This window comes from Phyllobates terribilis, unplaced genomic scaffold, assembly GCF_046119375.1.
Source record: "Phyllobates terribilis strain yellow unplaced genomic scaffold, ASM4611937v1 Scaffold_5__5_contigs__length_657084704, whole genome shotgun sequence".
NCBI lineage: Eukaryota > Metazoa > Chordata > Amphibia > Anura > Dendrobatidae > Phyllobates > Phyllobates terribilis.
Window position 1 is genome coordinate 461,193,775 of NW_027362765.1, and position 23,755 is coordinate 461,217,529.

The window sequence follows — 23,755 nt, forward strand, 5'->3', positions numbered from 1 at the left end:
AAATAATGCAGAGCTACCTCCTGCTCCCCCCCCAAAAGAATCATATGAGCAACACCCCTTGGTAAGACCATAAAAATTAGCACTATAAAATGGCCCATATTTCTGGAACTGTATGGCAGGTTTATTTAAGAAAAAAAATACTCAGGGAAATTAAGAAATTAAGAAATCAAAATATGGTCACTTTTGACCGGGAAACAGGTGCTTTTTAGACCAAAATGGAATTGCTGTTGATTAGGTAAATCAATTCCAAACCACTTGCTTAATGCGTCTAGCCCCCTCTGAATGCAGACCATGCCCCCCATCATGAGTCTGTGCTTGTACAGAATATGGATTATCATTAAGTGAGGTTATCTATTGTTAACGACATACAGCAAACAATCCAGTCAGACCTGTCTAGTGGAATGAGCTACGAAGCCGCACCTATATAAGCATGTACTGCAATGTATGACTGCTGACCTGAACTATATATCCGTGAGTCACAAATTGTTGCTCTATTTAAATACTTTTCTCTAAAGTGCTGAATTGCATTAGAACATAAAGTTTACAGAGCATCTGCCATTATATAGCATTGAATATAGCTTCCAACGTTGGTGAGCGATTCAAAAAGGGAACTAATCAAACAATTGTTGAAAAACAAAGACATTTCTGCTCTGGTCCAACTTTTGACTGACCAGAAGTCTTAGGTAATGGTCACAAGCTCTCAGTGTAAGTCTATGAGTTCCTCATTCTGGCTCTTATAGACTTGCATTAACCCCTTAAGGACTGAGCCACTTTGTAGGTTAATGACCAAGCCTCATTTTTGAAATGTCACTGTCACTTTGAGGTAATTACTCTGGAAAGCTTCAATGGATCCCACTGATTCTGAGACTGTTTTTTTGTGACACATTGTACTTCATGATAGTAGCAAAATTTGTTCGAGACGATTTGCTTTTATTTGTGAAAATATCAGAAATTTGATGAAAATTTCACAATTTTCAAAATTTTAATACTTTTGCCCTTAAACCAGAGAGTTATGTAAAAAAAATAGTTAATAAATAACAATTACCATATTTCTACTTTACATCAGCACAATTTTTGAAACCGAATTTTTTTTGTTAGGAAGTTATAAGGGTTAAAAGTTAACCAGCAATTTCTCATTTTTACAAGATTTACAAAACCATTTTTTAGGGACCACATCACATTTGAAGTGACTTTGAGGGATCTATATGACAGAAAATACCCAAAAGTGACACCATTCTAAAAACTGCAACCCTCAAAGTCCTCAAAACCACATTCAAGAAGTTTATTAACCCTTCAGGTGCTTCGTAGGAATTAATGAAATGTAGAAGGTAAAAATGAACATTTAACTTTTTTTGCAAAAATTTTTGTTTAGACTCAAATGTTTTTATTTTCACAAGGGTAACATGAGAAAATGAACCCCAAAATTTGTTGTGCAATTTCTCGTGAGTGCGCCGATACCCCATATGTGGGGGAAAACCACTGTTTGGGCACATGGCAGGGCTCGGTAGGGAAGAAGCGCCATTTGACTTTTTGAACACAAAAATGAATGGAATCGAGAGCGGACGCCATGTGGCATTTAGAGATTCCCTGATGTGCCTAACCAGTGGAAACCCCCCACAAGTGACCCCATTTTGGAAACTAGACCCCTCAGGGAACTTATTTAGATGTGTGGGGAGAACCTTGAAACCCCAGGTGCTTCACAGAAGTTTAAAACGTAGAGACTTGAAAATTAAAAATATAATTTTTCCCACAAAAATTTAGTTTTAGCCCCAAATTTTTTATTTTCACCTTTTGAAGATTGTCACCTGTTTTGCTATTCACAAATGTTCTTAGAACACAGTATAGTGCTGTTCCTCTGTTATTCCTCTTGTCAACTAGTGGTTACCAGTAGTGATGAGCGAGTATGTTCTGTTAACCCTTTCGCCGAGTATGCTCGGGCCGAGCACCGAGTAGTTACAGCTGCTCGGTGATATGTTTAAATCACTCCCATGTGCATGATTTGCAACTGTTTGACAGCTTTATTACATGTGAGGAATGATTGTTTCTTTTGCATTCCTCACATGTAATAAAGCTGTCTAACAGTCGCAAATCATGCACACGGGAGTGATTTAAACATAACACCGAGCAGCTGTAACTACTCGGTGCTCGCCCGAGCATACTCGGCGAAAGGGTTAACAGAACATACTCGCTCATCACTAGTTACCATTTGAAAAGAAGAGGTGAACTTACATACTCTGGTTTTATGCCGTTGTCAGCAATGATAACACAGACTTGAAAAGGTAAATGATAGAATACAGTTTTCAATTTATTCCTATATTTCCAGGAGGAGTAGTGGAGGTATAATAAAATGCAGGGTAATAAAATAAATGCTGACAGATTCTGTAATTCTTAACTACCGCACACAGACCTTCATATAAAAAGTGCAGTAATTTGAAAGTTATTGGCCTCCAGCTTCCTATGCCTGGCTCTAATTCCCCAATTCCCCAAAGCTCTGCAGGCTGATGTCGTTAGCCCTACTAGTCGCCCAATGTTTTACCACCAGCTGTAGCATGAAAAAAATATGGATTGTTATCTGTTTTTAGTTGTTTATTTTTTTGTGTAAGGGGGAAGACCGGGGTGTAAGTACTTTCAGTACAAGGGATCCGGAACGGCCGGGGCCATGCCTCTTATTGCGGGTGGAAGAAAGACTGCGAGCACAGGAGTCAGGTGACCGGGAAGCTGGGGGCGTGTCCAGGGGGAGAGCTGAGGAGTCAGGTGTCTGGGGAGCTGGTGTCCTGTCTAGGAAGAGGATAAAAAAAGGAGCTTTGCGTGGGAAAAGCGGCAGTGGACAGTGGGAGTCAAGCCCGATTAGAGGGAGAAGAGACGCAGGGTCCGTGGAGCCGAGCAAGTGAGGTCCAGTGTTATGGACTAGGGGCTCAGCGGGTCAAACCGGAGACCGCCCGCTGCCGCCAGAAGACGGAGCATTGTTTAGGCGGGGAAGCCGGAAGAAAACAACACCGGCATCAGCCGGCAACTGCCTTGTGAGGAACAAGAGTCAGCTAAGTGTAAAACTGCCGAATACAACCGTGTTGACTCTGCTACATCTAGCCAAACTGTGGATTGTCAGTTATAGCATGTTACCTGCTACTTCCCTTGTTGTCCCCATATTTCCCCTGTTACTCCCTGCGTGGAGCTTGACCCTGTTATAATAAATCCACCCCCTGTTCATTAACCCTGTACTGGCTGCTCTGTGTTTCTGTGTCACTGCATCTAAAGTACCTGTGTTAGATTTGGTGTAGTCGGCAGGATGCAGTCTTTAGACACAGACACTGCAGATCAGTCCATCCTGGGAGCCCCTAGATCTAGCTTGCCGCTGGGGGCCATGCTCAGCAATCTCCCAAAGTTCACCGGGGACAATATGATGCTGTGGCACTGGGTTGAGAGAGTTAGGAGTATGTTACTTATGCATCCGATGACCCCAGCTATAAAAGCCAAAATAGCCTTACTGGCCCTGGAAGGCGAGGCCCGACTATCCTTGATGTACCTCTCCCCATGACCGGGATACTGTAGAAAAAGTGGTGCGGATATTGGAGGAGATGCATGGGGATCCCACCAATGTAGGAGAAGTGAGGATATGGCTGTTTCACCAAGTGCAGCAGGAGGGGGAGACTGTGATGCAGTATGTTAATGCATTACAGAGGGTGCATGCCTATATCACTAGAAAAGACGACATGGGGAATTTGGGAATGGGCCCCCCTGACGTGATCTTAAGGGACCAATTTGTGACAGGCCTCAGGGATGTGCAGCTGAAGCAGGCCTTGCGGGAGCGCCTGCGCGCTAACCCACGTTTGACTTTTCTAGAAGTGGGAGCGGAGGCACGTGTGAGAGAGCAGGAGATGGGGGTGACTGCCCTGGCAGGGATGGTCCGGAGTAACGAGGTACCCACCCCGCCTGCAGCTGAACTGGAATGGGCTCGAGAGATGCGAAAAGAGATACATGACATGCGGGGTGAATGGTCCAGGCTCAAGAAGACCCCTGCACCGACACCAGAGATACCCAGATCGATTGCCCCAGTTAGGGAAAGAATTTAATTCAGGCCTAGCCCTGCAGGAGAGTTCCGTAGAGAAGTGAGGCCGCCCTACACAGACAGAGACACGACCTGCTGGAAGTGTGGAGGCGCAGGACATTACGCCAGGGGCTGTGCTAGCCGAGGGTGGCCCCTGTCGCGGCAGCCATTAAACTAACGGGCTCCGTGTTTTGGGGGACACAGCCCGGAGATTAAGGAAGGGGAAAGAAAAAGAGGAAGTCCTAAGGACCTAGTTTTCACCAGCCCGACTGTCTGGGCCGAAATAAGCGGTCGGGCTGTTCACTGCCTGATTGACCCGGGATCCCAGGTAGCTACGATGATAGAAGCCTACTTTCAACAGCGATTTCCAGAGATAGCGCGGCATGAATGGGGACCAGTAATTAGACTTACTGCAGCTAATCAATTACCCATCCCGGTCGCAGGGGTGGTATGGATGAAGATCCAAGTGTGTGGAAAAGATGTGGGAAAAAAAGGGGTCATCTTGGTGATCCTCGGAATGAATGTGCTGAAAGAGATCGGGCAAATCCTGATTAGTGAGCCGAAGGAGATTCCTCTAGACCGGTGGGACCCACGAGCCCCCCAAAGGAGGGTTTTTCAACAATTAATCCGAGCCGCCCAGGCTCAGGAGACGTCGAGTGAAGGGAAGGTCCTGGGGAAAATAATAGTACCAGCAGCTACGGCGATCACCTTACCGCCAGGACAAACTGTACTCAAGTTACCCGCACGGGCCTGCACACCTCTTGAGGGGGTCGAAGTTCAGATAGAACCAACACCGATGGACAAAGTACCCCCCGGACTCCTGGTGGCTCGGACACTGGCCACCGTCCAGGGTGGCAATGTTATAGTGCGGTGCGTTAATCTGGGTGAAGGTGATCTCACACTCCCTCCCAGGGTGGAAATAGCCCAGATTCTGGGAATGCCAGAGAAGTTGGTGTGACATGATGCGGTACAGCTGTCCGCTGTACGAGGAGACCCCTGGACTCTGGCAGTCATCGTGTTGCCGGAATCCCGCTGTACTAGTGCGAAGGGGAGACGAAGAATCCTAGAAAGAATGTGGGCTGAATTGATGGGACTTTCAACTCGACAGGTGCAGCAGGTTGAGGAGGGACTGGAGGGGTACCAGGAAGTCTTTGCTCGCCATGAGGATGATTTTGGTTGCACCGAAGCCATTACCCACGAGATTCCCATGGGGAACGCTGCCCCAGTGCAGGAGAGATACCGGCAGATACCTCCCCAGATGTATAAAGAGGTTAAGGAGATGCTAGCCCATATGTTACAGAATGGTGTGATACGGGAGAGTCAGAGTCCGTGGGCAGCCCCGATTGTCCTGGTCCGGAAGAAAGATGGGACCCTGCGGTTCTGTGTGGACTATAGACGACTGAATGCCTGTACAGTACGAGACTCTTACCCACTCTTACCCGTATTGAAGAGTCACTGTCAGCCTTAGGGAAGGCAAGATACTTCTCCTCCTTGGATCTGGCCAGCGGGTACTGGCAGGTGCCCGTGGCCGAACATGACCGTGCGAAGGCGGCGTTCATATTACCCATGGGACTGTTCGAGTTCAATTGGATGCCCTTCGGCCTGACTAACGCTCCCAGGACGTTCCAGCGTCTGATGGAGAGGTGCCTGGGCGATTTGAACTTCGAGGCGACACTGATTTATCTTGACGACATAATTGTCTATGCCGCCACCTTCGAGGAGCACCGCCAGCGACTGGAGCAAGTACTGAGTCGCCTACAGGGTCATGGCCTAAAGGTGAAGCCCCAGAAGTGCCACTTGTTCCGCAAACAGATCGAAAATCTTGATCATACTGTGTCTGGTGAAGGAGTCAGGCCCACCCGGGGAAAAGGCGGCTGGCCGCCGTACAGGAGTGGCCTACCCCGAAGACAGTGAAGGACGTTCGGGCCTTCCTGGGACTTGCCGGGTACCACCGAAGATTCGTGAAGAACTTCACCCGCATAGCCAACCCATTGCTGGAGCTACTTAAGGGGGTGCCGGCGGGCTCCAAGAATCGGGCGATTCAGTGGGAAAGCAGCCAGGAAGAGGCCTTCCGTGCCCTAAAAATGGCCCTGACCAAGGCCCCAATACTTGCCTATGCGGATTTCTCCCAACCATTCATACTCCACACTGATGGGAGCCTACATGGTCTGGGAGACGTGTTATCCCAAGTACTGGAGGAGAAAGAGCGCGTGATTGCATACGCCAGTTGCTCCCTTCACGACTCTGAGAGGAACCCAGATAATTATAGCTCATTCAAATTAGAGTTGCTGGCTCTGGTTTGGTCAATGATCGAGAAGTTTGCAGAGTATTTGTCCGGGTCCGAAGTGCTGGTGAGAACAGATAACAACCCGTTGGCTCACCTGGAGAATGCAAAATTGGGGGCCCTGGAGCAGCGGTGGGTGGCCCGCATTGCCAGGTACCGGTATAAGATCGCCTACCGGTCTAAGGCAGAGAATACTCACGCCGACGCCCTCTCCAGAGTGACATATGAACGGCCTGATCATGACAGCGATGAAGATTTGGAGGCAGATGAGATCCCTAGCTTGCGAAGTTTCGTGGGACCGCTGGTCGTGGCGCAGGGACAGATCGGAGAGACGTCGGAAGAACAAGTGCTAGGGTAGCCAAGAGATGACTGGGTCCGACTTCAACAGACTGACAGAGAAGTTGCTCAATTACGTCAATGGTTGGCTTTGAGGAAGGTCCGCAGTCGAGAGGAGTACCCTGTCCCCGGGAGCACTGAAAATGCTGGGACAATGGGAGAGACTTTGCTTGCGATACGGACTGCTGTACCGACAGTGGTGATCCCAGAGAAGATGGTCGGAGTAGTGGCTAAGGAGGCTCATGAGCGAGGGGCTCACTTCGGACCAGAGAAGACATTTCAGTGGTTGCAGGGGCTGGTGTATTACCCCCGACTGCAAGCAACAATTGAAGACACTTGTCGAAGATGCCGGAGCTGTGAGCTGGTTAAGCCCTCAGAGCAGCGGGTCCCCATATAAACCATTGTGACTTCTGCCCCCTTGGAGGTGCTGATGATCGACTATTTGACTGTTGGACCGGTGCATCTCGGTTATGAATATTGCCTGGTAATGACAGACCACTTCACAAAGTTTGCGGTAGTGACCCCGACCAGAGATCAGACCGCCGAATCAGCTGCGCAGGCCATCTGCCGAGACTTCATGTGAGTGTACGGCTGCCCAAAGAGGATCCATTCCGATCAAGGCGCCTGCTTCCAGGGCCGGGTGATGGAAGAGCTGCAATGGTTGTACAGGATTGAGAAGTCACTGACTACTCCTTATCACCCTCAAGGAAATGGGGCCTGTGAACGCTTTAATCGGACACTGATTCAAATGCTCCGAACGTTGGAGGAAGATCGGAAGGTACGATGGCCTGAGTTTGTGGCCGAGCTGGTGTGGGTCTACAACAACCGAATGAATAGTACGACGGGGTTCACTCCTTATACCTTACTGTATGGGAGAAAGGGGCGAGAGATTACTGAGTTAGAGCTGGACCCCGAGGAGGACTACCCACGGACGGGGATGTCTTCCTGGGTCCGGGAACACCGGCATCGACTGCAGACCCTCCGACGGTTGGTACAACAAAAGTTTCGGGAGCTCAAACATCATGAGACATTGCCTCTTCAAGGGACAGATCTGAGGCCAGGGGAGCGGGTGTTGGCTCGAGACAGGCAGCCCCAGGGCAAATTGAGTAGGGGGTGGGAATGGACCCCGCACTGAGTGAAGAGCAGGGTTGACGCTGAAGGATCTGTGTATGAAGTTCAACCCGAGGGGGCTGAAGGAGCCCCTACCAGAGTGGTTCATCGCAGTATGCTGCGGCCCTGTTTGTCTAAAGATGACGAGAATGAAGAAGAATCACTTGCTTCTAGAGAGGGTCCTGTCACAGTTGCCCCAAGCCACCATGTGGATGAAGAAGAATTGTTGATTCTACCTCCTAGCCCCAGCACTTGACTACCTACAGCCTCCAGTGCAGGCGGCGAGGGAACACTATCGGTTGAAGCCACCGGACAGATGGAGACTGAGAATCCAAGTGACCCTGCACCCCCCATCGGTCAAACTGAGTTACGTCGGTCAGAACTACAACAGGAGGAGTGCCTCCTCACCGTTACGAACAAGATCAATTTATATGGCAACGTATCGTCCAGGAAGTCCAAGAATGTGAACGTTTGGTGAAGGAACTCTTGCCCGTGGAATGGCGAGTTACAGGAGAGCGGGAGTGTAAGCAGGAAGACCGGGGTGTAAGTACTTTCAGAACAAGGGATCCGGAACTGCCGGGGCCGTGCCTCTTGTTGCGGGGGGAAGACAGACTGCGAGCACAGGAGTCAGATGACCAGGAAGCTGGGGGTGTGTCCAGGGGGAGAGCTGAGGAGTCAGGTGACTGGGGAGCTGGTGTCGTGTCTAGGAAGAGGGTAAAAAAAGGAGTTTTGAGCGGGAAAAGCGGCAGTGGACAGTAAGAGTCAAGCCCGACTAGAGGGAGAAGAGACGGGAGCTGAGCAAGAGAGGTGCAGTGTTATGGACTAGGGGCTCAGCGGGTCAAACTGGAGACCGCTCGCTGCCGCCAGAAGACAGAGCATTGTTTAGGCAGGGAAGCCGGAAGAAAACAACACCGGCATCAGCCGGCAACTGCCTTGTGAGGAACAAGAGTCAGCTAAGTGTAAAACTGCCGAATACAACCGTGTTGACTCTGCTACATCTAGCCAAACTGTGGATTGTGGATTGATTATAGCATGTTACCTGCTACTTCCCTTGTTGTCCCCATATTTCCCCTGTTACTCCCTGCGTGGATATTGACCCTGTTATAATAAATACCCCCATGTTCATTAACCCTGTACTGGCTGCTCTGTGTTTCTGTGTCACTGCATCTAAAGTACCTGTGTTACACTTGTCTTTAATTTATTTTGAACAAGCAAAAAACTAAATAAACGCTCTACATCTACAGAACTAGGCCACATTCAGATTCTCATTTTTGCGTACGAGTGCTATTCATGTTTTTCACGGATAGTACTCATACCCGTGATATTCTATGGGACCATTCACATGTCTGGTTTTGTTCTGAGAGTCCGCGGCAAATATCGGAGACATGTCCAATTTTGATCAGAGGGTCGTATCAAAATCGCCAATAAAAGTCAATGGGCCCATGAAAAAATCAGACCACACTCTGATAGCATCCGCGTGCAGTCTGATTTTCATGGACTCTTACAATGGAGAAGGTGGAGAAATAGTTTTATTTTTATTTCTCCACGTACAAGAAAATCGGATGACACTCATATCACACTTTGATCAAACTCTGATCAGCATAATTGGTCCAATTATCTCGTACGCAATCAATTCAGACGTCTCAATGAGCCCTAAAGGGAAGGTGCTCGACATCCAGAAAGGCCCAGCCCTCTAAATAGAGACATACTGCTCTCAGAAGACAATATTCTTACCTGCTTTTAGCTCCAAATACTGTATAAGGTCCACGCACAGAACTATTATATGGCAATCAGCCCTTAGGTCCTTTCATATGGCCATAATACCGGCACATTTTGGCATTCATATTAGGCTGTATTCACAGAGCCCTTGTTGTTTGGGTCCTGGACTGCGTCATCGTTCCTGTTATAAATAGAAACCACAACGCAGGTGTGAACAGAGGTATTTGCATACTGCGAAAAGTGTTCCTGAAAAGACTTGAAATTTCCTTTTCTTCTATGTAAAATTTTCCACGTTTAACCAGTTACAGTGGAATATATTGAGATAGAAATAACATACTGTGAGCAACTGTGATATTGTTCATGTTATTCCCTGTACTCTACTCTATAGGAAATAAAGACACAGTACAGAAATCTCGCTTTGTCCACCATTTTTTTTGTATTGAAGCAGCAGAAACTTGAGACTGCATGTAGACTAGATGACCAGTTGCGTTAAATGACTGCTGAATGGCAAATATCCGGTTAGATTGGCCGACCGCACATTCCATGTATACAGAACTATTGGTGATAAAATTGTTATATGTGCATTAGTCTACCATTGTTCTTGGCAGCACATGTCAAAATGCAAAATAGTTTAAACAGATGGAGCTTTAAAAAAGATTCAGGCTAAGTTCCCATAATGATTATTTGATGCGATTTTAACTCTATGTATTTTTGCTGTGCAAAAAATGCAGCATCTCATAGTTCCAGCAAAGGGGATGGGATTGATAGAAATCTGGTGCAGAAATGCTTCAAAAAGAAATGGAAAATCAAAAACTCACCAAATACTCATCGTAGGAGCTTATCCTTGAACTGGATTTACACTGAAAGATTATCATGAACGAGCGTTCTCAGGGACAGGGTTTAAATAAACCCCTGAATTGAGAAGACTAAAAGCAAGTAACTGTTTTCTGGGATATAGACATACAAGTGCTTCTCATTAAATTAGAATATCATCAAAAAGTTAATTTATTTCAGTTCTTCAATACAAAAGTGAAACTCTTATAATATATAGAGTCATTACACACAGGGTGATCTATTTCAAGTGTTTGATTCTGTTAATGTTGATGATTATGGCTTACAGCCAATGAAAACACAAAAGTTATTAAAGTAAATTAGAATACTTTATAACAACAGCTTGAAAAATGTTTTTAAAATCCGAAATGTTGGCCTACTGAAATGTATGTTCAGTAAATGCACTCAATACTTGGTCGGGGCATCAATTACTGCATCAATGTGGCAATGTGGCGTGGAGGCGATCAGTCTGTGGCACTGCTGAGGTGTTATGGAAGCCCACGTTGCTTTGATAGCAGCCTTCAGCTCGTCTGCAATGTTGTCTGGTGTCTCATCTTCCTCTGATTCTCTATGGGGTTAAGGTCAGGCGAGTTTGCTGGTCAATCAAGCTCAGTGATACTGTTGTTTTTAAACCAGGTATTGGTACTTTTGGCAGTTTGGACAGGTGCCAAGTCCTGCTGGAGAATGAAATTTCCATCTCCAAAAAGTTTGTCGGCACCGGAAAGAATGAAGTGCTGTAAAATTTCCTGGTAGACGACTGCGCTGACTTTGGTCTTGATAAAACACAGTGGACCTACACCAGCAAATGACATGGCTCCCCAAACCATCACTGATTGTGGAAACTTCACACTAGACCTCAAATAGCTTGGATTGTGGCCTCTCCACTCTTCCTCCAGACTCTGGGACCTTGATTTCCAAATTTTCCAAATTTCACTCCTTGTGAATCCCCCCCAAATTTTTGAATGGCCTTTCCTTAACAACCCTTTCAAGGCTGCGGTTATCCTGGTTGTTTGTACACCTTTTCCTACCACACTTCCTTGCACTCAACTTTCCATTAATATGCTTGGATACAGCACTCTGTGAACTTCCAGCTTCTTTAGCAATGACCTTTTGTGGCTTACCCTCCTTGTGGAGTGTGTCAATGACTGCCTTCTGGACATCTGTCAAGTCAGCAGTCTTCCCCATGATTGTGGAGCCTACTGAAACAGACTAGGGACCTTTTTAAATGCTTAGGAAGCCTTTGCAGGTGTTTTTTGTCAATTATTCTAATTTACTGAGATAATGACTTTTGTGTTTTCATTGACTGTAAGCCATAATCATCAACATTAACAGAAATAAACACTTGAAATAGATCACTCTGTTTGTAATGATTCTATATAATATATGAGTTTCACTTTTTGTATTTAAGAACTGAAATAAATGAACTTTTTGATGATATTCTAATTTAGTGAGAAGCACTTGTAGATGTGTCTAGGTGTTTGGGTTTTGGGCTATAATTCAGTTTCTCAGGTATTTGGAATGTGTAACCGGGTTCCTGTGTAGGGATGCTACGTGGTAGATTTAGAACATGAAGAGAAAATGGATCCTGATTTCCCACATGAACTTAGCCTTAAGCTGTGTGCCCACGATGCGTTTTTTAAGCGTTTCCGCAGTGGCGAAAACGCTGCAGAAACGCTTAAAAAACGCATGGTAGAAGGCCTGCCATGTTCCCCAATGATAATCCGCATGTGCTGTGCACATGCTGCGGAAATTTCCGCTGCAGATTATCATTGCAGAAAAAAACGCAGCACTACCAATTATTTTGCGGAAGCGCAGCGTTTTCGCCGCCATTGACTTGCATTGGAACGCATGGAATCCGCATCACTGCATCTGTACATGCGGAATCCAAATGTTTCAATGTGCGGATGGTACCCGGGTCTGGAGGAGAGGAGACTCTCCTCCAGACCTGGGTAACATAGAACCTGTAAAAAAAGAATAAAATAAAAAATAAATATTATACTTACCTTCAGATGGCCCGCGGTGTCCTTGACGTGCCCCCTGGGCAGTGTGTGTAGGGGAATACCCGGAGCCAGGTCTCTGTGTAATACTGGGGGTTGTAGTCTCCGTGGCGGCGACCCGGTCCCGTGGCTCAGGGTGGTCAAACCAGTGGCGGATCTGTTTCTTTGGTTTTGTAATATTTAAATGTCCGACTACGCCACCTGTGGATTGCGGTCACTGAGAACTGCCGCTGCGGGGCAGACCGCTGAGGCTGATATTGTGTGCGCAGCAGAGGGTATTATAACTCCCCACGGGAGGAGTATAGCCTCAGGGCAGCGTCGGTAGATGGTGAGGGTTGTGGTGCGTGGGCGCAGCAGAAATGACTCAGAGTCCGTGCAGTGCAGTTCAGGGTCTTTACTGTTGGTAATGAAGAAGGCCCTGCCGGGAGTACTGGCTAACATTAGAGGCCTGGTCAGTCTGTGAGCGAACAAGAGTCCCCCTGGCCAGGTGGAGGTATAGGCCTTCCCGTCTGACTGCACTCTTCCTGGCTACCCTGCTGTAGTCGTGTAGTAGCCCACGTCCCTGAGTGTACCGTGTGGTGCTCACCCGTATGGCTGGTGACTTGGGGCCTTTGGTTCCTTCCGCTCCTCGATGGCGGTGCCGGTCCCTTGCGTGTGACTGAGCCTCCGGGCTTTCTATGGCCAGAGGACCTGAAATCCCCTGCCAGGTGGTTTCTGCTGCTGGATGTAGATATCCCCACAGCCTCGGACTCCGGTGTCCGGTTATCCGCGTCTTCTGCCAGGACGAGCTCTGCTCCAGTCCCTGATCTTCAGCTCCTGGCTCCTACAGAGCTCCTTGCTGCTGCTCTGTCCCTTCTTTGGAACTAGACTCGACTCTACTCTCTAACCCCGCCCCAGATCCAGTTTATAAAGGGCAGGTTCCTCCCCTCCCTGGACTGGGGCAGGAGGTGTGGCATGCAATAATGCTCCTGACCAGGAAAACCCATGCTCGCTCTCGGACATGGTATTTCTACCACTGTGGCAACCAGACCCCTGGGGTGCCACATTCCCCCCTAGTGAATTTTAGTACTCCGGGACGAAACATATTTTATGAAAACATAACACAGCAGGGTATAAGCAATAACACAACATATATACAAGAAGTTTAGTCTTTTTAGGTCACGGCGCTCCCGTAAGCAGGTGTCCATGTCACCCGAGATGCATTTTGAGGGACCCGTCCCAAACCCTCCACGTAGGCCCTGGGGTGGCTACAGGGCATTGATGATCCGGCGTTGGACCACTTCTTCAGCCACCTCCACAGGTTTTTGTTCTGTGGTCTGGGACAAAAAGGGGCACTTTACAGGTGCAACTATATACAAGGTACAGTTCCAGTTATTCATTGTCCATAACCTGTTAGTCCATGAACCCTGTCGGGTAACTAGAAAAACATAATTAGTATGCAGGCAACAACTATTTTAACATTTGCAATATACAGGCATTTATATCACATTTTAAATTCTCCAGCGAGCGGGCATTTGACCCCTAGTGCTCCTGGTGGACCTACGTAACACGCTATCTTGTGGTGTCCTTTCTGGGTCCCCTGTTTCTACCCCTTGTGTAGTGGGCTCACTAGTGTCTGCACTACAGGTATTTGGAGATGTTTTGGGTAGGCTGGGCAGCTTTCTGCGTACTCTTTGACTTACTACGGGCACGGCAGGCTCACTACTAGCAGAGGGTTGATTCTCCTGGACTGCTGGTATGGAATCTTCTGCCTCCGGGGCCGGTTGCTCTCCCAACTCTACTTGCTTTTCTGTAGGCCCTTGAGGGGCTGGCTCGAGGAAGGTAAGGACGGGTACCACAATAGCATTGTTAATTTGTGTCCAGGACCGGGGAAATTCTCCGAGTACTGTACTGACCATTTCTTCCCTTTCGTCTGCAGGTTGAGGGCTATCTTGGTCTTCATCAGTGCTTTGCAGCTCCTCGGGACACTTCTTCAGGTGGTCTCTGGAGACAGTGGCTGTGGTCTCTCCTCCATCCTTACTGATAATACATACTTTTGGATTGTCATGACTTGAGGGCAGTACTGTGTACGGGTCTTTCTCTCACTGGTCGTCCAACTTATGGAGCCGCCTCTTCCTCTTAAAGACCTGCTCTCTAGGTGCCAGGGGAACAGCGGGAGCATGCTGGTTGTAAGTCCTCTCTTGCCTTTCTCTTGCTTGAGACAGACTTTTCTCAACACTCTCCTGTACTTTCCGGTACTGCTGCTGCCGTTCTGTATCCCAGTCTGCCTCTGGCGAGGTGTACTCGGGTGTGAGGACTCCCATTTCCAGGTCAATAGGCAGCTTACCAGGTCTTGCTCTCATTAGGTAAGCCGGGGTGCAGTTGGTGGAATTTACTGGGATGTGGTTATACAAGTCCACCAGATCAGGCAGTTTTTCAGGCCACAAATTGCGTTCTTCCAGGGGTAACATTTTCAGCAAGTCTATCACCACCTGGTTCATCTTCTCGCACAATCCGTTGGTTTGGGGGTGATAGGGTGTTGTCCTTATCTTCTTGCAGCCATACTGGTTGCAGAACTCCTGGAAGACCTCCGCTTCGAAGGCTGGACCTTGGTCAGTCAACACTTGCTCCGGATACCCGTGTGGATGGCAGAAGTGCTGCTGGAAGGCTCTAACTGCTGTCTGAGCTGTTATGTCCTTGACAGGGACCACCACCAGGAACCGGGAGTAGTGGTCTACAATGGTGAGGGCGTAGACGTACCCGGACCTACTTGGAGCCAACTTCACATGGTCCAGGGCTACCAGTTCTAGAGGCTGCTTGGTGATGATGGGCTGCAGGGGAGTCTTTTGGCTGGCACGGTCCTTTCTTCTTAGGTAGCACGGGCCGCAGTCTCTGCACCATCTCTCAATGGCCCCTCTCATGCCTACCCAGAAGAACCGTTCGTGCAACAGGAACTCCAACTTCTTCCATCCAAAGTGCCCTGCTCTGTCGTGGTATGCCTCCAGGACCATAGCCGCGTCTCGTCTCGGGACCACTACCTGCCAGGTCAGCTCATGTGTCCGGGAGTTGACAATTCTCCGGCACAGCTTCCCCTTGTAGAGAAACAGTTTACTCTTCTCCCTCCACAGCTGTTTGGTCTTTTCTGGAGCGTCTGGGTCAAGGCGGGCATCAGCCTGTGTCAACATCATTTTTTCCAAGCGGACTGCTGGGTCACTGTCTTGCGTCTCCGCCCAGCTGTAGTGGTGTAAGGGGTTGAACGTGGCAGAGTGCTTGTCCCTTACACAGTGGGAACACTGGGTAATCCCATGACGGTGGAACGCAGGGAGTTCAATCTCTTCCAGTTCTTCTGGATCTTCCCCTCCGTCCGGCAAGTTTGGCATCCTGGACAGGGCGTCTGCGTTGGCATTTGTGCGTCCCGCCCGGTATTTGATGGTAAACTCATAGTTGGACAGCCGGGCCATCCATCTTTGCTCCAGGGCACCAAGTCTTCCAGTGTCCAGGTGTGTCAACGGGTTGTTGTCCGTGTACACAGTGAACTTGGCAGAGGCAAGGTAATGTTTGAAACGTTCCGTCACTGCCCACACCACTGCCAGGAACTCTAGCTTGAAGGAGCTATAATTCTCAGGGTTTCTCTCTGTGGGCCGTAGTTTTCGGCTGGCGTAAGCGATTACCCGTTCTCTGTCCTGTTGGATCTGGGACAGCACCGCCCCTAGCCCAATGTTGCTCGCGTCCGTGTGGAGAATAAAAGGCTGGCCGTAATCAGGGTAGGCCGGGATCTCATCCCCCGTGAGGGCCATCTTCAGCTGGCGGAAAGACTCCTCTTCCAGCTTGTCCCACCTGAAGGGCGGCTTCTGATTCTTGGCCTTTGACTGACCTAACAGGAGGTCTTGCATAGGGGCTGCCATTTTGGTGAACCCGGGGATGAATCTTCGGTAGTAGCCTACCAACCCGAGGAACTGCCGCAATTCCTTTATGCTGGAGGGTCTTGGCCAGTCCTTAATCACTGTGATCTTATCAGGGTCTGGAGCTACTCCGTCAGCACTCACCACGTGTCCCAGGTACTGTACCTTTGGTTTCAGTAGATAACATTTGGAGGGTTTCACCTTTAGACCGTAGCCTGCCAGAGCATCAAACACCTCTGCCAGGTGTTTCAGATGGTCCTCATATGTTTTAGAATACACGATGAAATCGTCCAGGTATAGCTGGACCGTCTCGAAATTCCTGTGCCCTAGACAGCACTCCATCAACCGCTGGAAGGTTCCTGGAGCGTTGCATAGCCCGAACGGCATACAGTTGAATTCGCTGAGACCCATCGGGGTGGTGAATGCAGTCTTCTCCTTGTCTGCCTCTGCTACAGGAACCTGCCAGTATCCGCTAGTAAGGTCCAAAGTGGAAAAGAAGTTAGCAGTTTTTAATGCAGCTAAGGACTCTTCTATTCTAGGTAACAGGTACGCATCTTTGTGTGTTATACGGTTGACCTTTCTGTAATCTACAAACATTCTCATGGTGCCATCTTTCTTTTTCACAAGAACTAGTGGAGCTGCCCAGGGGCTACAGCTGTCCCTGATTACCCCAGCCTCCTTCATTTCTCGCAACATTCCCTTGGCATTCTGATAGTGTGCAGGGGGTACAGGTCAGTATCTTTCCTTTATGGGTGGATGGTCTCCTGTGGGGATGTGGTGTTCTACCCCCTTTACTTGCCCAAAGTCTAGCGGGTGTTTGCTAAAGACTCTTTCGCACTCCTGAACCACCCGGTAGACTCCCTGTTTTTGGTGTGAGGGAGTGGAGTCGGTGCCCACATGCAGTTTCTGACACCAGTCCTCCATTTGTTTCTTGGAGCCGTTACCCTCCTCTGGTTGAGATGGAGGCAAGGGTTCCACGGCCTTTACAGAGTTCTGGTTAACAGTGAACAATTTGGCAAGAGTAGCATACCGGGGCAAGTATACTTCTCTTTCCCCAATGTTTAGGATGCGGACGGGTACCCTCCCATGGCGTACATCGACCACCCCCCGTGCTGTCAAAATGGTGGGCCTACTGTCTGAGTAGACGGGTTCTACCATGGCTTGGTAGTCCCTTCCTCTTAACCCGATTGCAGTCCGGCACCAGATCATCATCTCACTTTTTGGGGGCATGGCAATAGGGAATGGGTCACTCATCCTAACGCTAAAAATCTCACCACCAGACAGTTCTACCTGTTGCCTTTTCATCAGGGCTCTGATCTCTTTTTGTAGGACACGCTGCTGGCTGGAGCTGGCATTCACCGCAACCTGTTGTAATATGACAATTATCTCTGCAAGACAATTTTCAATAACATTAGTACCCAAGGTTATCTTAGGGTGGCTTTCACGACGGTCAATGTCCACAATAATCAGTCCTTGCGCTGGCAGTTCAACTTTACCAATTTTGATGGTCACCTCCTTGAATCCCACCTGCAGTACGGGCTGACCATTGCTGGCTATGATGCTCAAATCGTCATCTGGGTAGCGGGTAATATCCGAGTCATTCCAGTACCGCTTAAAAAGCACATAGGGGATGGTGGTTACCTGTGACCCGGTGTCCAGTAGTGCACTCATAGGAATGCCATCCAGCACCACAGGCAAGACCGGTCGTCCCCCTACGTACTTATCACGCCAGCTCGATGGGCCTGATGATCTTATGCCAGGGGGTCGGCCCTCTGCCCCAGGTTGGGCCCGTTTAAATGACAGTACCTTGCCATATGTTGTGGTTGATTGCAGCGGCGGCAGATGGGTTGTCCGTCCTGGTTGTAGCGGTCGCTGGGCCTTCCTTTGGACGATGGGATCCTCCTCTGTCGACTCCAAGGGACGTCCTCCGGACTGGAAGCCAGCTGGATCTTTCCTGGGGAAGACACCTGTAAAGACTGCACAGTTCTGGTTAGCGCGGCAACGCTTTTGGTCAGTTCTTGGACCTGATGGTGCAGGTCTGCAGCCGGGTCTTTGTCCAAAGCCTGTGCATCAGCTCCCACAGGCTCTGCGGACAAGGGCACCGCCTCCTGGTGATAGGTGATAGCAGGGCGCCTATGGCTTACAGCGCCACCTGGTGCCGATTCTCGGAGCACCCGGATGGCCCTGTCTTTGAACTGCGCAAAGTCCAAATCAGGGTTCTGCAGGGCCATTACACGCAACTGGGTTCGGTGGGCGCTGAATTGTAGACCCTCAATGAACTGTTCAGTCAACAGCTTATCCTCATTCAACACGCTGTCAGGGTCTGCCTGCTTAATGGCTCTCAGGGCCTCCTGCAAATTCAAAGCATAGTCCCGTATACTATCTTGTGCCCGCTGTTTGCACCCATAAAATTTTAGCTTAATCTCTGCTGAGGTGCGGGTATCAAAAGTTAGATGGGCCAGTATTTCCTTTACAGTCCCCTTTTCCCTGGCTGACCAGGACTTCACTTCTCTTTGGGCTGCCCCGATTAACTGGCCTGTCAGGATGCTCACTTTTTGTTCCTCGGACAGGGGGTATACTTTGAATAGGCTATACAGTCTTTCTTTAAAGTCGCTCAGGGTATGCGACTCCCCTGAGTACTGGGGTAACCATGCCGCTCCGGGGATATACGGCATCGTGAACGGCATCACTGCGACAGCAGCCGCGCTGGCGGTGGGAGCTCCCTCCATTCCTGGTGTCTTCCTTCCCCCTAGTTAACCGTGGCCTACCTTCCGTTGCTTCTTCTCCGTTGGCGTCCGCTCGGCTCCTTCCAGGACCTTGCGCAACGTCAGTGCGTAAGGCGGGGCTTCAGCTCTCGCGCGCTTTTGTCGTCCATGCCCCTCTTCTTCCCGCGCGGCATCCCAGAAATGGCGGCGGATGGCGGGAAAATGGTGGCGGATGGCGGGAAAACGGCTGCGGATGGCGGGAAACTTCACCACGGTAAATATCACAGCCTTTCTTTCGGGCACGCAGTACTTGGTGGTTGCGGGCACGAAATCCTGCCGACTACGCCAAAGTTGACGCGCCCCCTGGGCCGTGTGTGTAGGGGAATACCCGGAGCCAGGTCTCTGTGTAATACTGGGGGTTGTAGTCTCTGTGGCAGCGACCCGGTCCCATGGCTCAGGGTGGTCAAACCAGTGGCGGATCTGTTTCTTTGGTTTTGTAATATTTAAATGTCCGACTACGCCACCCGTGGATTGCGGTCACTGAGAACCGCCGCTGCGGGGCAGACCGCTGAGGCTGATATTGTGTGCGCAGCAGAGGGTAGTATAACTCCCCACGGGAGGAGTATAGCCTCAGGGCAGCGTCGGTAGATGGTGAGGGTTGTGGTGCGTGGGCGCAGCAGAAATGACTCAGAGTCCGTGCAGTGCAGTTCAGGGTCTTTACTGTTGGTAATGAAGAAGGCCCTGCCGGGAGTACTGGCTAACATTAGAGGCCTGGTCAGTCTGTGAGCGAACAAGAGTCCCCCTGGCCAGGTGGAGGTATAGGCCTTCCCGTCTGACTGCACTCTTCCTGGCTACCCTGCTGTAGTCGTGTAGTAGCCCACGTCCCTGAGTGTACCGTGTGGTGCTCACCCGTATGACTGGTGTCTTGGGGCCTTTGGTGCCTTCCGCTCCTCGATGGCAGTGCCGGTCCCTTGCGTGTGACCGAGCCTCCGGGCTTTCTATGGCCAGAGGACCTGAAATCCCCTGCCAGGTGGTTTCTGCTGCTGGATGTAGATATCCCCACAGCCTCGGACTCCGGTGTCCGGTTCTCCGCGTCTTCTGCCAGGACGAGCACTGCTCCAGTTCCTGGTCTTCAGCTCCTGGCTCCTACAGAGCTCCTTGCTGCTGCTCTGTCCCTTCTCTGGAACTAGACTCGACTCTACTCTCTAATTCCGCCCCAGATCCAGTTTATAAAGGGCAGGTTCCTCCCCTCCCTGGACTGGGGCAGGAGGTGTGGCATGCAATAATGCTCCTGACCAGAAAAACCCATGCTCGCTCTCAGACATGGTATTTCTACAACTGTGGCAACCAGACCCCTGGGGTGCCACATCCTTGTCTTCGCTTGCCGGCAGATCGCGGTGGGCTGAAGGACCTGCACTGACGTCATTTAGTCACGTGACGGCAGGTCCCTCAGTGTACCACGAGCTGCCGGAAAGCCAGGACGGAGCGAATAAAGACTGCGGGGGCCATCAGAAGGTAAGTATAGATTTATTTTTTTATTTTTTACCATTCTTTAAGGTCACACTATATAAATCCATGCCGGTTGCATGGATTTATATAGTGTGACCAAGTTGTCAAGCACTTTCCAAGGGATGCTAAGATCTCTTGGAAAGCGCTTGTCAACCCGCATGCGGAAATGCATGTGAAGAACGCTTCACATCCGCTTGTCCCTGGCAGGAAAAACGCATGTACAATCCGCATGCGCTTTTTCTGCCAGGGAGATGTAGAAACGCTCAGGAAAAATCCGGAGCATTTTTGCATCGTGGGCGCATAGCCTTAAAGGGGGAGTTTGAAGCATTTTTCCACAATATGTTTTGCAGCCTTTTTACTTGAAAGGCTTGATTCCAATAACAATTCACCTCAAAGAAATTAGATGACAATTCCTTATTTCTGTGGCTATGTTCTCAAAACTTCATAGTAAAAAAAAAACTGTCAAAAAGCTCACTGTATTAGCAATAGAGTGGATTCTCAATTGAAATTAATAGGAAGAGAATTCAGATAGTATTTGATGTGGTTTTGAAGAGTTTTTGTTAGCGGATCCACTTGAAAATCCTCTTCAACATACTCTGTGTGAACCTATCCGAAAGATGTCAGCAACAGACGCAGTCAATAGATCGTCAGATCACGCAGTACTGTTACTAAAGCAAAACGCTTTAAAACACCGAAGCCTTTCCAACATATGGAGGATCAGAAAAGGCACTCCCTAGTATTGTATAGCAAAGCAGCAAAAGGAGAAGTTCTATTGCTTTATAGATTTTATTGTATCTAATAGCAAAGCCATAGTAGAGCGTTTGATTGATTATTTATTTTATCATAGTTAAAGGGATTGTCCACAACTAGGACAACCCCTTCTAGATCTAAAAAAAGCAGCATGGACCGCACCTTCCTTCTTGATCTAAATGTTTGGTGCCAATAAAATAAAAAAACTTGCCTCCCGTGCTGTTGCTGTTCCAGCGGTGTCGGCCCTCGCAATCCCAGGGCTCTCATGCTGTTGTTATGACACGTTATCCAATCAGCGCTGGCGTCATTGTCCTCGCCTTCGTAAGAATTGAACAAGGGCTGCAGCTGCTCTCTCACTTCCTCTTCATGTTCAATTCGTCCAAAGGCGGAGACAGTGGCGCCAGCGCTGATTGCGTGCCAGGCTCACATGTCATAGTCAAAAGTCCCTGGATTGCGAGTGCTGACACTGCTGGAATGGCGCCGGCATGAGAGGCAAGTTTAAGCTTTTTCATTTTATTGAACCATGCGTTGGGTATGAGAAGGGGTTGTCCAAGTAGTGGACAACTTCTTTAACCACTTTTCTGACGTGAGGCGTAATAATAAGTCCCTGATTTATTTAAAGTATGACACACCAAAAAGAGACATAAAAAAAGCGATAAAAATGCATGTAAAAAAAAAATGCACACAAAAACGCAATGAAAAAACACAAGTAATCTAATTTAAATAATAGCTACAGAATCAGTGCAGAAATTCTGCAACATTAAAAACTCCCCAAAAGCTCATTGTGGGAACGTAGCCTGAAATTTATGAGAAGCAGAACCGTAGGGGATGGAGAGAAGATTGTGAGAGAGTATAGACTGAAAAAAAAACAATAGAAGCAGTTTGGACCAGCGGTGCTACCATGCCACCAGCCAGAACTGTCAATTTTCAGAAGCGCACTGCTCCCTGCCAAGCTGGAAGAAAAGAGGCAGGGGAGCGATGCGCTTCTGAAGACAAATGATGAGAACAACCCCTTAAAATAATCTTCTAACCACATCAACTTGTAACTTCAGTGGAAGATTAGTGGACTTTTCTCCTTTTTCAGGGTCGTATATACGTAGTAACTCTTTTGTTCTTCCTTTCCAATTCTTCCATAATAATCATTTCTCAGAAAGATGAAGTATAAGAATTGTGCAGTACTGAAAAAGGAGACATTCACTCAGAGTTACCTTTCCTCCATTCACCTTTGCACCTTCTTTTCCTCTGTGTAACAATTGATTGTGAAAATCTACATGTAATAATCTACTGGTGTAAGCTTCAGGATAGAGACGGGTCTTCACAAATCTTGTGTATAAATTGAACACAGTTGTGTTATCACAGCAATTTGATATAATTTTAGTGGAAATTACCCGACGCACCCTGTTAGTATCCCTAAATCAATATTTGTGAAGTTCAGCCTGTCATATCACAGTTTTACCAGTTTGTGAACGCTACAGATCTTTACACAAGGAAACACAAAGCGTAATATAGATGAAAAATGTACATCAAACTGCTGATTGTCACACTGTTTCAACAGCTACGATTTTTTTTACATTGCTTTCACTCATTCAGCTGACATTTTGGATTAGCTACTTATACCTGTGTGTTCTCTTGACAAGTCAGTTTCCGTTAATACTAGAGATGAGCGTTGTTCTACTCGAACTGTTCGCCAATCTCAAATTCGAGCTGTTTTGGGCGGTGTTCGAGCCGGTCGGCGAACACGAACAATTTGAGAAAAATTCGGCTGTTCGAGGTTATGTTCGATAACTGTTCGTGCACCAAAATCATAACTGGATTTTTTCTCAGTAATGATGAAAATTAATGTTAATACGCAGTGTGAGTGTACAGCGGGGCGGGGGGAGGGGCAGGGGATGGATCTCTGCAGGAACAATGAAGATCTCCATTTTTTTTTCTCTTTCCCGCATTTGCAGTGGGGAGGTGCAATCTGTCAGCCTATCAGCAGCGCACACACGGAGTGAACTGCTTTTTTTCACACAAGCAAGGGCATGTGTGATTGGCAGTGTATGTCACATGTCCTTGCCCTATAAGACCAAGCCATTTTCCCCGTCGCCACCATTTTCTCACTGCTGCAGCTGCGTGTTAGACGGCACCGCTGTTGCTGTGTGCGCTATACCTTGTTAATTTCAAGCCAATTTTCGCACAAATATACAGATAGCTTGGGAGTAGGGAATAGTTGTGATTGCAGTCCTTTTAAGGACTAGGTTACAGCATTTCCTACGACTTTTATCAGGCAGGTCTGTGCTCTTAAATAGATAGATTGTGGGAGTAAAGACTAATTGTAATTGGAGTCCTTTTCAGGACTAGGTTACATCAGTTCCTATCAGTTTTTGCCAGGCAGGTCTGTGCCAGTGCTGTGCAAGTTTTATTCACAGCATTTGGCTGAATCTAGCAAAGCTAATCCTTTTTGGCCTATTGCAGAGTGTGTTAGTCAGTGGAGTAGCCTATCTGTGTTGCAAGATATACCACCTGTGTATAGAATACCAATTTTTTTACTGCACCTAGTGAAGTAAAATCTTTTGGGCATAGCATCATTCTATTAGTCCATCTAT

At 48.4% G+C, this 23,755-nt stretch overlaps 1 protein-coding gene across 1 annotated transcript in view; it reads left to right on the forward strand.

Annotated features, from left to right (window-relative positions):
* The first annotated feature begins 356 nt into the window (after positions 1 to 356).
* SYCE3 (synaptonemal complex central element protein 3) overlaps positions 357 to 23,755 on the forward strand; it is an 81,379-nt gene continuing 57,980 nt past the window's right edge. The window contains exon 1 of the mRNA XM_073681386.1: positions 357 to 471. Within this exon, the coding sequence (XP_073537487.1) occupies positions 445 to 471 (27 nt within the window). The 5' untranslated portion in view covers positions 357 to 444. The remainder of the gene's footprint in view (positions 472 to 23,755) is intronic.